Here is a 13,899-nt window from a genome sequence, read left to right on the forward strand (position 1 = left end):
CAGCTCCTCTCTGAGCCCTTGGTATTTCTCGAGTTTCTCGTGTTCCTTCTTTCTGATGTTTCCATCACTTGGGACCGCTACATCCACTACAACGGCTTTCCTCTGCCCTTTATCTATGATCACGATATCTGGTTGGTTCGCCATTACCATCTTGTCAGTCTGGATCTGGAAGTCCCACAGGATCTTCGCTCTGTCATTCTCCACCACCTTCGGAGGTGTTTCCCATTTTGACCTTGGGGTTTCCAGTCCATACTCCGCACAGATGTTTCGGTAGACTATGCCAGCCACCTGGTTATGGTGTTCCATGTAGGCTTTCCCTGCCAGCATCTTACACCCTGCAGTTATGTGTTGGATTGTCTCAGGTGCCTCTTTGCACAACCTACACCTTGGGTCTTGTCTGGTGTGGTATATCTGGGCCTCAATGGGTGTGGTATATCTGGGCCTCAATGGCTCTGGTGCTCAGGGCCTGCTTCTGAGCAGCCAGGATGAGTGCCTCTGTGCTGTCCTTCAGGCCAGCCCTCTCTAGCCACTGATAGGACTTCTTAAGATCGGCCACTTCAGTTATAGTCCGGTGGTACATCCCGTGTAGGGGCTTGTCCTCCCATGATGGTCCCTCTTCCAGCGCCTCATCTTCTGTTCCCCATTGTCTGAGACATTCTCTGAGTACGTCATCCGTTGGAGCCTTCTCCTTGATGTTTTCATGGAGATGGGATGTTTTATCCTGGACAGTGGCTCTCACCCTCACGAGTCCCCGGCCTCCTTCCTTTCGGCTTGCGTACAGTCTCAGGGTGTTGGATTTGGGATGGAACCCTCCGTGCATGGTTAGGAGCTTTCGGGTCTTAACGTCCGTGGTCTGAATCTCTTCCTTTGGCCACCTTATTATTCCTGCAGGGTATCTGATCACTGGCAGGGCGCACCTGTTTATTGCCCGGGTTTTATTCTTGCCATTGAGCTGGCTTCTTAGGACTTGCCTCACTCGCTGGAGGTATTTGGCCGTAGCCGCTTTCCTTGTTGCCAGTTCGAGGTTGCCATTGGCTTGTGGTATACCGAGGTACTTGGAGCTGTCCTCAATGTCTGCTATTGTTCCTTCAGGGAGTGAGACCCCTTCAGTGCGGACTACCTTTCTTCTCTTAGTCACCATCCGACTACATTTCTCAAGCCCGAATGACATCCCGATGTCGCTGCTGTAGATCCTGGTTGTGTGGATCAGGGAGTCTATGTCCCTTTCGCTCTTAGCATACAGCTTTATGTCATCCATTTAGAGGAGGCGACTGATCGTAGCTCCATTTCTGCGGCGGTATCCATAGCCTGTCTTGGCGATTACTTGTATTAGGGGCTTCAGCACAGCAGAACAGCAGTGGGGAGAGAGAGCATCACCTTGATATATGCCACATTTGATGGACACTTGGGTAAGTGGCTTGCCATTGGCTTCAAGTGTGGTTTCCCACATCCTCATCGAGTTCACAACGAAGGCTCGTAGGGTCCTGTTCACCTTATACAATTCCAAGCATTCAGTGATCCATGTATGTGGCCTTTTCATCACACCCCTCTGGGTCTCCGTCAGTTGAGTCACATTTTTCCAAGCCGCCTTGATCTGAGCCTCCAACCGTCTTTTCCATGGTGGGTAACGTATGTCATAGCTCCCATGGTTGCTCTTATAGCCAAGGATCACTGATGCTGAAGCGTATATCAGCTCATTGGTTTCCGTGATTGTTGCAGTAGGGATCGCCCTCAGTGCTGCATTCACAGTTTCCATGAGACTTTCAGGTGGTACTTCACATAGCTGTTGTAATCGGTTTCTAGGTTGCCCAGCCTTCATTCTCGCCATGATCTTAGCTTTCAGGTGAGTCTCTGCCTCGCTCAGCATTTCATTCATTGGGGCTGGCTTCCCAATCTCATCATCTGCATTCATTGGGGCTTGCCTCCCAAACTCTGGTATAACCTCCTCCTCTGATCTGGCAGCCTGGGGCCCTTGACCATGGAATCTGTGTTGTACCTGATCAATCTTAAGTTTGTGGATGTTGGAACATTGAGCTACTCGTTGTTTCGTGGTCTGTGGGTTTCAAAGTAACCATTCATCTTACATTCTCTGCATGTACCCACTCTGGCTAGGGTTGCTTGAGTAGTAGCATTCCAACAGAGCCATGTTATCGCATCTCACCCTTCTCCGCTTCGTTCCAGTAGCCCATCTTTCATTAAGCTATCATGAGCTATCCAATGAATCGTGTATCCAGTATGCCTGTGAGGTACAGTCATATGAGATGACCATTGCTTCGAGGGAAATCAAGTTTATATCTGACGTGCATTAATATGTTACTGCAAAGCTGCAACAGAACAAAGTGTCATTCAGAGCATGAACATTTCAACTTAGAGAGCCGTATTCACCCCCATTAAATATAGCAACAATTCACTTGTCGACAACTCAAAATGACACCACTTAAAATACGCCATGCCTGTACAAAATAACATGGCATTATAACATTTTCAAAGTTGATAATTGTAACTCCAGCAAAGCATTCTGGGAAACACCAATATACTTTTTTTGAATGACTGATGACACACAAACTACTGATCCCACAATGCAGCGCAAAAACTGTGTCATGTACACATTTGAATGACTGACATAGAAGCAAAGAAAAACAAATGTGTAAACATCTAACTCGGTGTTGTACTATTTTGTTGACTTTTGCTGTTGTAAACGGTGGGGGTACCATGTTTGAAGTGGAAAAGCTCCTTGCAGAGGTGAGAAAAAGTCAGCGGGCATCAATATTGTTTGCCAATAAATACCATGATTAAAATGCTGTAACAGCCACCTCACAACACCCACTTGAACAGATTACCATCGTTGCATTTCAGCATCAACTACCATTTAATTGTTGCTCTAAATGGGCGCTCCGCATTACAAAATATATCTGTTCCTTCTTGATAAAGTATTCCATATTCAGTCGTTCAGAGCTAACTCTCAAAGGTAGTGCATCCCGCCACCTTCTAAGCTGATGGAAAAATTACTGCATTGATACTTGATGTGAATTACCACACATTTCAGCTCCTCGGGGTGTTGTTCAAAGAGTAACGAGTCAGTGCGCATTCAGGAAAGTGAATGTTTGTGAAGTGCTTGACAGCAACCCGACCCTTGATCATGCCTCCACTGTGATCCCTCCATGGGGATGTACAGCAAGTGTGGCACAACTCAATGGGCTGTTTGTTTTTCTGGGTGATTTGATGAAGGAGCTGTGAGTAATGGTTTCAGTCCTGCAGCTCCATATCCTGTTTGTCAAGGAGCTGCTGCCTCCTCCGTGTCCAAGCACAGCATTGTTTTGCTTCAGATTATTTTAAAATATTCACAGGAAATGCAACTAAGAAGTATGTGTGCATATATACTGTGTGTATGTGTGTGTGTGTATATATATACATACATATATATATATATATATATATATATACACACATATATATATATATACACACACACACACACACACTTGTGTTTGTTATTCATTTATTGTTTTAGCAGCAGTTGTTTTTATCTGTCAGATTATTCATTTTCGTACAGCACTTTGTATGCAGCTGTAGTTGTTTTTAAAATGCTGTATAAATAAAGTTGACTTGAGTTGAGTCTCACTCGTCTCCTCGACTCTATCTGAAGGCCTTTGCCTGGTGGTCAGACCTGATGGTGGAGCACGCCGAGACCTTCCTGTGTCTCTACTCGACTGACATGGATGCAGCTCTTGAGGTGCAGCCGCCTGACAGCTGGGACAGTTTCCCCCTCTTTCAGCTTCTCAACGACTTCCTGAGGATTGACTGTGAGTTGGGCCAGGGGAAATGAGATTAGCCACTTACCTAGTGCTACACTTCACATTATGAAAAAAATAAGGATCGATATGATTTTATACACACTTAATTTATTCACACTTAAAAATGGTTACTCAAGGATATAAAATGAAAACATTTTATATCCTTCATCGGCAACTATTTGCAAATCTAATGGGTCCAAGTAAAAATTGGTTTTTACACAGTTTTATCTTATCTTTTTTCTGTGTGAATGCGTAAACATTATTGGGCATACAGTACACTCGATACAATAACATGAGCATTACATTATAGCCATCATTTAAAACACATTGCAATTATGCCTTCATTGCCGGCCACTGTCTGGCAGTCTTTCAAAAATTACAAAAATGTATAATTGGTTTGACTGCAAGTTTTTTTGGTTCTTTTATATCAAATGAATGCAGTGTAAAAGCATACCCTTCTTCAGCATGAGGATGTTGAACATTTAGTTTAGTGTGCTTTGTGGGATGGTGATTAATTTGAAGCATCAAATTTGTGGTGCTGCTGGTTCTTTATATGGGGAGGTGTTCTAATAATTCAGCATCTCTGAAACACACCATCATTCATTTTTTAAGACAGGAGTGTTTTATCAAAATAAGAATAGGGGGTTACTATGTTGTGTCCAAAGGAAATTGTGGACACAATGGATCTTCGAATTGTGAGTCATCTCTTTATATTCCTCGTTGAATTGTTTCCCTGTTTGTGTGCCTTTGCCATCTCCTGGTGATTATTAGCAGGAACCAATTGTTACCTAAAAGGGTCTGCCCGACACTAATTGACATGTGCATTCACCATGACACACTCTAACAGCAAACTACTTGGTGAGCTCTGCGCAGCCATTACGAAACGAAGATAATACCAAAAGCGTAGTTAACTACTGACTAAATGAAGGAAGAAGGAAACAAGCAAGACTTCAAAAGATATGTGGATGTGAGCCCGGGAGATTTGTGTGCCTTTTTGTTGAATCAGTTGTCTTCATCAACTTTTATTGTTTTGTAATGCCATTTTTATTTATGTTTCATGTCCATGTTTGTGACTAGTTCTCATGGGTTTCTTTATTGGTTGTGAAGGCTCTAAATAAATAAAGCTGTATTGTATTGTTTTGTATTCCCTTTAGCATAGCATGATCTAGTGGATGCATAGCGCAATTGCAGCCACTATTGTAGCTTCTATGCAACTTATAAGCCCTATATATGATAAATATACAGTTTTAAAATAGGCCATTCATTGGAGATGTACCTTACAATTCGAAGCGCCTTATAGTGCAGAAAATACGCTAAATGTATGTATTATGTATAAATAAGTTATGTCCATGTATTATGTTGATCTAAAATGTACGGCACCGTGACAGGTAGTTAGCTCATGACAATCACACAAGAAGGCTTCCTGTGTGGAGTTTGCTTGTTCTTCTTTTGTTTATGCTCCTGCTTATTTATTGCAGCGCAAGATTTCAACCATTGTTACCTCAGAACTGTTCTCCCAAAATACCAACAGCGCGTAAAGATTTCAACATAGTTAACTAACACACTGGACCAAGTTCATAGCATGTTGAAGGATACATTTAATGCTGTGCCTCGGCCCCATTTTGGACAATGTGACCACATATTGGTGTTCCTTCAGGCAGCTCCTCAAACTGACTCTCCAGCAAAGAAAACAGTAAATGTTTGGAATGAAGAGACTGATCTTGTACTCCAAGACTGCATTAACACTCCAAATTGGGATGTCTTTCATTAAAGAGTGAGGGCTGCATTGAAGTCTTATGCTAGGTTCAGACCAAACGTGAGATGAGCATTCCGCCTTGTTTTACTTACTGCAGTTTGACTGCTGTAGTTTGTACCAGACACGGCGGCTTCATTTGCGCACACCAGAGAAGGGGAGGGAGCTTTGCTTGACAGACAACTAGAGCATTTCAACAGGTCAAGAAGAGATAGCACTGCAGAGTACTTCTTTCCTCGGACTGCAGCCGAGCCACTCCTTTTCTCCTGCAATCAATACTGGTAAATACATTTATCGGGTATGCCAACTTCCTTGCTCACCATTCTCCGAGCCTGCTTTCTTCTATCCCTGTCCCGTACTAATTGATGGCTGCGTTGTTGAACTCCGGCTAGCTACAGACAGCGATGAGAAAGTTTGCTTCCATTGTTGTAGAATCTTGACTCAAAAACTAACTGTACACGACGCTGTGTGTGACATCGTACATTGCCAAAGCGTTTTGGCTGCTGCGAGGTGTTGTGTAACAAAAGTTAAATCCGCTATGCACGCATCCGTGCTCGACTGCAAGAACTGCATTGACTATATATGGGATTGCACCACCAAAAACGCTCACCTCACGTTTAGTCTGAATTTAGTATCTGAGGAGTATCTCTCCTTCTCAGCTGTCACGGATTACATCAGCACATGCATCAACAGCATTGCCGCTACCACGTGCTGCGATATCTATTGAAATCAAACACCTGGCCTGTGATTTATGGCCCATGCCATTTGCACGCTTCGCTGCATTCGCCTCTGGTGATAGTGATGTGCCCAAAAAAGTGCAATACGACCACGTAGATCCATCAGAGAAGCTAAGAGACCATTCAGGCTGAACCTGGAGGGAGAGTACAACACCCCTGACTCCAAAGAGCAGAGCCTCATCACATCACACACCTCCTATAGTGGCGCAACACCATGGACCAGGAGCAGCAACAACACACTGCCAGATTCACTGAACGAGTTCTAACGCCCACTTTGACGCACTCGCCTCATACAGATGCAGGGAGATTATACGAACAGTACTGCCAGCTGAGGTATGCAAAGGTCTGCAGGAAGAAAACCTTCAAACTGTACCATGCAGAACAGGAACGCATGCCAGAATGTCATTTAAAAAAATCTCAAAACATCTGTGATGTAGCCTTTACACCACTGCGCCACATATATATGACAGCTGTCCCACAACAGTACACATCTCCAACACACAGTGTACAAGCTTCTCCCATCTGGCAGACGCTACAGGAATCACACGAAGTGAAACAAGCCCAAAAAAAAAAAACAGCTTCTACCCACACACTAGCAGACTGCTCAACAAATGGCATCACAATCTGTCAAGCACACTGTGCAACATTTTACTTTTCTAATCTTGCACATTTGAACGCTTACACTGTGTAATACCTCTGCAACCTGCAATACTTGAATCGTCGGTGCCTTATATAATTTTGTTTTTCCTTTTGCGCCAACTAAATTATTGCTACTGCCAAATGCGGATGGACTGTCCTTTTTTTATTTGAAATGTCATCATTTTTAAATTGTACGGATTATATACAAAGCCCCCCCCCCCTTTTTCTTCAGCATTTATCTTTCCTTGTTTCAAATTGACCTTTTTATCTTTTAAATTCTTTGTAGAAGTGGAGGGAGACTAGCAAAGTAAGAATTCCATTGCTCAGTGCTTCCGTTGTTTGTACTGTGCTTGTGCCCTGCGATTTGCTGGTGACCTGTCCAGGGTGTAATGCTCCTCTCACCCACTGTCAGCTAGGATAGGCTCCACCTCACCCACGACTCCAATGAGGACAAGTCATCATAAAAGAATCACTGGATGGATTTAAAATTTCAAAATTGTTTTCATGACAGTACTACTCGATCAATTCCCCGAACAATTGAATCAGCTGCATTTAACAAAAGAACATTTCATTGATCATACCTTTAACGCTGATTATTTTTGCCAATTATTGAGTCAAGTTCATCAAAATAATGGTCGTCTGGTGCTGCTTTTGTTGAGGAAAACATGTTTCCAGAATATGCATGACTGAAAAGTGTCTCATATGCCATTTTTGTTGGAGCCAGCGTCTGTTTCTGGCACTGGTTTGTGTCGATGCACCATCTAAAATTATCAATACCTACTGTATGTGGGTGAACAACATGTATATTGTAAATGTGCTGACAATTGTGTATTCATTCACACGTGTGTGTGTGTTTGACCGAAGATAATGATCTTGACTTTGGTTGCTGCAGGCCTGCAATCTCTATAATGAACTGCATTCTTGCCTGAGGGAGCACCGCGGCGCTGTCTGTGGTCCTGTAAAGGATACACTTCGCTCTTAACAATTCCAACTCAACCAATTGGGTGCTAATTGTCCCCGGGGAATGTTCCCCCTTTTCTTTTAGTCAACCGGGAGTCAAGGAGAAGTCAGATTGTAATCCACTTATTCCTTGAAAATCTGCTCATTTGGTAGTGCCTCAAAAGGGCCCCACTTTGGAACACTGAAGATGTCAATTGAAATAATATACAGGAGGACATAGCAAACAATTCTTCTACCAGTAATTACAAGTCATAAAAAAAGAAGTCTCTGCAATACAGCCAAAGACAGACAATATACTGTATGTTGCCCACGTAAATACTCTCTCGACTCGAACTCTATCTTGATGCAGACTTACATTCTGCAGAAGGTCATCTGATCCGGTGCCCCTCAGCGATGCACTTATGCAGCAGTAAATAGCCTGGGTACCAGACAGCCGCCCAAATCTGGTTGCTATTCGAGGACTTAATGAGGACCAAAGCAGTCGCGTTTGGGTCGCGGCGAGCCCTGCAAACACACTCCTGGCCACAACACATCCAAGTGGACAACTGCCGCTGAAGTGGCTAATTGGGAAAGTGGCACTCATGGAACACAACAAACATTGCACCTACTGTGTATCGCTGACCTTGACTCCAATGCCAATACACACAAACACATACATGCTCAGAGGGGGAGAGAAAAACAAAGAGAGAGCGAGGGAGAGGAAAAGCAAGCACGCTGCATGGAGCCGTGAGCCATCACTTTAGCACACACTGGCCTCCATTTTATCTCCTGCGGTCTTTGTCAGTGTTGCCTTTTTCCCAGTTGGAAGCTGGCAGAGACAGGGGGACTGTGTGTGTGTGATTGGTTCAGATTAAGAAGTATTCTGACATCTCCGACCTGACACATACTGCCTCAATTGTGTCACACCTGTGAGAAGAGGTGCGAAAGTCACATTACCAACCTCCACTGACAAGTTTTTTCTTTCTGAACCAATTTTTTCACAAGTTTTAGAATATATTCCCAAATTGTTCATTTAACGCAGTAACGGTTGAATGTTTTTGATGTACACTCCAAATGTCACAAATGATGACTTATCATGCTCACCCATCATAGACTGACTCCATATGCATGAACATTCACAGTCATCATTTTTTTCTCAACAGATAACCTTTGCAATGGGCGGTTCCACAAACACCTGCAAGACCTTTATGCCCCCCTGGTGGTGCGTTACGTGGACCTGATGGAGTCCTCCATTGCTCAGTCCATTCACAGAGGCTTTGAAAGGGAATCTTGGGAACCTGTCAAGTAAGGAAACCTTCTTGACCTTTGCCTTCTAATAGGTAAGCAATGTCATGATCAAAAAGAAATAAAATAAATAAAACCTGTAAAACTCACAAAAAAAAGAAATAACTCAAAGATTTTTTAGTGGTCCCAGGAGCTCAGTTGTTAAAAATGCAATAACATTTGGGAGTATTTCAAATAGGTGTACTGATCATCCGGGCCTGTGTGGATTTTCTCCAGGTACTCGGGTTACTTCCCACTTTCCTAAAACATATATGACAGGCTAATTGAACACTCAAAATTGTCCCTAGGTGTGAGTGTGAGCGCAGTTGTTTGTCTCTGTGTGCCCTGCGATTGGCTGGCAACCGTTTCAGGGTGTCCCCGCCTACTGCCCGAAGACAGCTGTGATAGGCTCCAGCACCCCCCGCGACCCTTGTAAGGATAAAGAGGTTCAGAAAATGGGCGGATGGATATATGGTTGTCATATGGAGAATGTGACTTGCTTTCCCCATTTTGCAACAGAACTGTCCATTCGGCCCAACAGAAAATCTCTCTGGCATTTACATCACCGATCTACAAAGTAAATAGACAGGAAAACAAACGTGCAAAAATTTGCCCGAAGAAAAATAAATAAATAAATAAAGTGTGAGCCACTATGCATTATGATTTGGAATACAGTGTTTTTTGAGATGCTTCCAGCTTTCTGAAACCCGTTTTAGCAAGAATCGTTGCTATTATAGCATAAATGAGTTTGGTGTCAAAGAATGGAACTTTGACCTCTTTAATGTTCATCTACATCAGAGGTGCCCAAACTTTTTGGACCATAGTTTCGATCAACTAACCTCCCGCCATCGACCCGTTACCGCGCACGCGCACACACATACACATGCACGCCATGATGAGCAACAGCCTGATACGGAGGCATGTGACGCACTTTTGCAGCCTGTTAACTATCGTAGCTCACACGTACCATTTTAAAATGCTTCCCTCGGCCCTCTAGATTCCTATTCTTTGCCCGTGCCGTTGGTGAATTGTACACGAAGCAAACTCTGAATGAGAATATGAGAATAATGATAATAATAAAAGATATAGCGCAACAGATCTGATCACAAGCTGCAATTACAGACTGCTGAGCACTAACAACTTCCGGTGATGCAGGTCACGCGCCGCCATAGGTTAAAGATTTACCTGCTTTACTTTATTTCATTTTTTTAAATACTTTTTTTTTGTGAAAACAAGACTGATAGGAGGATTTGGGTGCAGTGTACACAAACACAAAAAATATATTACGAACATGCACAAAGACACACAAATGGTTGCGATCGACTTGGGGACCATTCCGCGTTCTACCGGTCGATCGCGATCGACGAAATGAGCACCCCTGATCTACATGAACATCAAGTGCCTCAGACACACTTAGAAGTGTGGAAGCTATTACAGCTGCAAAGTGGGCACTCAGTTACCCCTTTCTAATGTTTTCCACTATGACACATCTACAGTGAAACTCCTGTAAAACGAAATCATGTTTGCGACAAGAATTTTTTCACAACAGGGGGTTTTTCACTGTAGCAAATTTGATCTCAGATCTAAACACACACACACACATACACACACACACACACACACAAACATATGTGTACTCTTTATTTTTATTCCATTCCAATACTGCATAAGTATGAGCACACACTTACCGTATTTGACACTTCATATAGTCAGTGTAGAAAGAAAAAAAAAGGGAAATAAATTGCGAAATGTACGATCAGCATTCGCTTTCACTTACATCAATTTCTTGGATAATGTCTTTTATTTTGCTTCCCCCGTCTTTCATTTTGATCACTTTAACCCTCTATTCCAGCGTCAGAGCGCTTCTTGTCTTAGCTGCTTGACATCCAAAGGTCCATTTTGTAGCCATTTTAGCAATGCAACGTTCATGCTGCGTCTGAATCTAACAATAACAAATACTTCCTGGACCCGGTGGCTTTTCTTTCCACCACCTCACTGTCTAACTCGACCACCCCTCGATCGTGTTGCTCAGCTGATGTCAAGCAATGAACTTTTAAAGCCAGCCACGGGATGCTTCGTAGTCCTCGATGGCCATAGTTAGCCCGATGGAACTCGCCTTCTCTCTAATTAGCGCTCCAGTTAGCGTAAGGTTTTTAGCATGATAACAAGTAAAGCATTCCAGGAAACGTTCGTTTATTTGACTGTCCATCGAGCCACAAGCAATTTACTCTGAACAGCTAATCGGATGCATTCCACTCTATCTTCCACGGTTCTAGCTACAGTATTTACGCACATAGATAGTTGAGGTCCCTCTTGGCCAATCGGAGGGCAGGATGATGCTCGGGAAGCCAATGGCAGAGCAGCTATGAATATGTTGCGTTCAGGAAACTCGGAGCTGTGTTAACCAGTGTGGTGGTTGCTGTTGCCGTTTCCGAACCAAGCAGTAGAGGTCGCTGTTGGATTAGACTTTGTTGTAGTAAATCTCTTCACGAGGCAAGAGCAGAGAAAAAGATTTCGAATAATGCAACAGGGTTTTTTTTCGTTGTATGGGGGGCAGGAGAGTGGAAATGGTGTTAATGCATGAAGATTTGATCACATTAGGGGGTATTTTCGCCCATGTAGGTTTCTTTGTAGAGGAGTTTCACTGTATTGCCGAATTGATGGGACTCCTCCCTTAACTTCATTCACATACAGTTCTACCGGTGAAACATTATTTGCTTGGAGTTGAATGTACTATGACTGGATATTTAATTTTCAAAACACACCTAAATGGGGTGATCTTTAACATTAACTGTGCAAACACCATGATGTGTACCTTCCATGAGTGTGTCGCATTTGCAGTACGTCAGTATTTGTCTTCTTTGGGGGTTTTTTTGGTGTATTGTGTTTTTCTTTGCAGAAGTATAGCTAGCACTCTGCCAAATGTCAATCTTCAAATGCCCAAAGTACCAAATATATCGGTGCCAAGTGTTAACCTTGCACAAATGCCCAGCTTTTCTCCACCCAACTGGATGACTTCAAATGATGACTCCAAGTGTGTACTACTTGCCTCATGTCGGCACAGACATGCACGGCACATGTCTTTGGCATAAATGTGGCATCTAAATGACACAAGGCAACAGATTGGTTCTGCGTGTCTCAAAGCATTCATTTTCTTTTTATTTGAGATGCAGTATTTGTGTTGAACGATTATGTGATATCATGACCATCGTGTTCAAGTAGATGTAGGAAATTAAAAATTTATTTTTTCAAAGGAATTAAAAGGAGTTCCCCTTCTTATGTTCTCTCTTTTTTTCATTAGAATAATTGTTACATTCACAAACTAGGCAACTCATGTACAGTGGCTATAAAAAGTCGACAACACCTGTTAAAATGCCATGTACAAAAGTGAGACTAACGTGAATCTTTTCAGAACTGTTTTCACATTTAATATGAACACAAAAAACAGGCTGAAATATTTTATGGGATGCAGTACAGCATAGGAATATGAAAACCAATAATGTGGTGACATGTCCCCAGTCTTTAAGTGAGGCTCCGGTTTTGTACAGAATTGGCCAATGACATTCAAGCTCATGTTAAATAGTTGGCAGTACCTGTTGCCGTCATATAAAATGACTCTGATGAAGTCAAATTAAAAAGTTCAACTGTCCTAGTTGGCTTTTGGCCAATTGTTTGGTTCCATTTTACAGCAAAAGTTATGACCCACAAAGGGCTTCCAAACCAACAGCGGGATCTCATAATTAAAATGTGTCGGCCAAAAGAAGGCTCCAAAAGATTATTTATTTATTTTTATGACCTCTATCACCACGAAACAGTGATGGCAGTCACCGTCATGTGGCGAAAGGCATGCCTACCCACCCCAAAAAAAGGTAGGTTGCAAAGAGGCCAACAAAAAGGCCTTCAGGCAGATTAAAGGGGCCTCCAGAATTTGCGGCTTTGCCCTATACATTCAGTTTCATTCCCTTTTTGAGTTACTGTTCAGCACCATTTAAACCATTGCGGAAAAACCTATGTCACTTTGAAGGAGCACAGTCGCCTCCATCTGTAAATGGTACCCGAACTCTTCCTTCAGCGGGCCGCCTGTCTCACCACAGTAATGGAGTAGAAGGGTCTTCGTCAGGGACTGACCAAGAACCTGATGTTCCCTCTGTTTCGCAGACCAATTTCGAGCACTTTTTGAAATAAGAATGGAGAAATGCTGCCACATCAAAACGTGCCATAGAATCTTACCCCAAAACACTGAGTGGTGGAATCACATTCGTTTAAGGGTTTGCATGTTTATTTTTTCAGGTTGTTTGTAGTTTTTTTTGTTTGCCCAAAAACATCCTAGTTTTTTCTTCCAGTTTAATTCTACACGTTGTGTTGCACATTAAAGTAAAAAAAAAAAAAAAGGTCTAAATGTATTCATCTTGGTCTAAATAATGTAATTTGGTGAATTATAATTTGCACTAAACAATAAATTACAAAATGGCTCTAAAGTTCACATTGGTTTGTTAAAAAAGAAGAAAAAGAGAAAGATGAGTTGCAATTCAGCATTTAAATAAGAGAGAAAATCGAATTATAAATAAATCATTTTGTTATACAAATAAAGGTTATCTTATCTTAAATAAATAAAAAAACAGTGTCCAATATTTTGCCAATGTGGGATTTCTATTTTAATAATCAACAATGTGCAGTTTTACTGCAAATAGTTGTTGCCGATGGAGAGACTTATGCACTCCTTAAAGCCACATTTATGCCTTGTCATGGCGTT

The 13,899-nt window shown here is 42.5% G+C and overlaps 2 protein-coding genes across 6 annotated transcripts in view; one reads left to right on the forward strand and one right to left on the reverse strand.

Moving 5' to 3' along the window:
• The window catches only part of cadpsa (Ca2+-dependent activator protein for secretion a), a 185,742-nt gene that overhangs the window by 109,302 nt on the left and 62,541 nt on the right, over positions 1-13,899 (forward strand). For 4 of the 5 annotated variants that reach the window (XM_086116893.1, XM_086116894.1, XM_086116895.1 and 1 more), the window contains 2 exons: positions 3,647-3,803; positions 9,026-9,167. In XM_086116893.1, the coding sequence (XP_085973019.1) occupies positions 3,647-3,803; positions 9,026-9,167 (299 nt within the window). Of the gene's footprint in view, positions 1-3,646; positions 3,804-9,025; positions 9,168-12,045; positions 12,181-13,899 lie in introns of all 5 variants that reach the window. The other variant, XM_086116892.1, reaches the window with a different exon arrangement.
• LOC147200847 (uncharacterized) lies at positions 1,339-3,088 on the reverse strand. The gene is given in 3 exon segments (XM_086117360.1): positions 1,339-1,377; positions 1,493-2,200; positions 3,035-3,088. Coding segments are annotated over 3 exon segments (801 nt in total).

Source organism: Hippocampus guttulatus, chromosome 8, assembly GCF_054856545.1.
Source record: "Hippocampus guttulatus isolate MCC_2025c chromosome 8, RoL_Hgut_1.0, whole genome shotgun sequence".
NCBI classification, from domain to species: Eukaryota; Metazoa; Chordata; class Actinopteri; order Syngnathiformes; family Syngnathidae; genus Hippocampus; species Hippocampus guttulatus.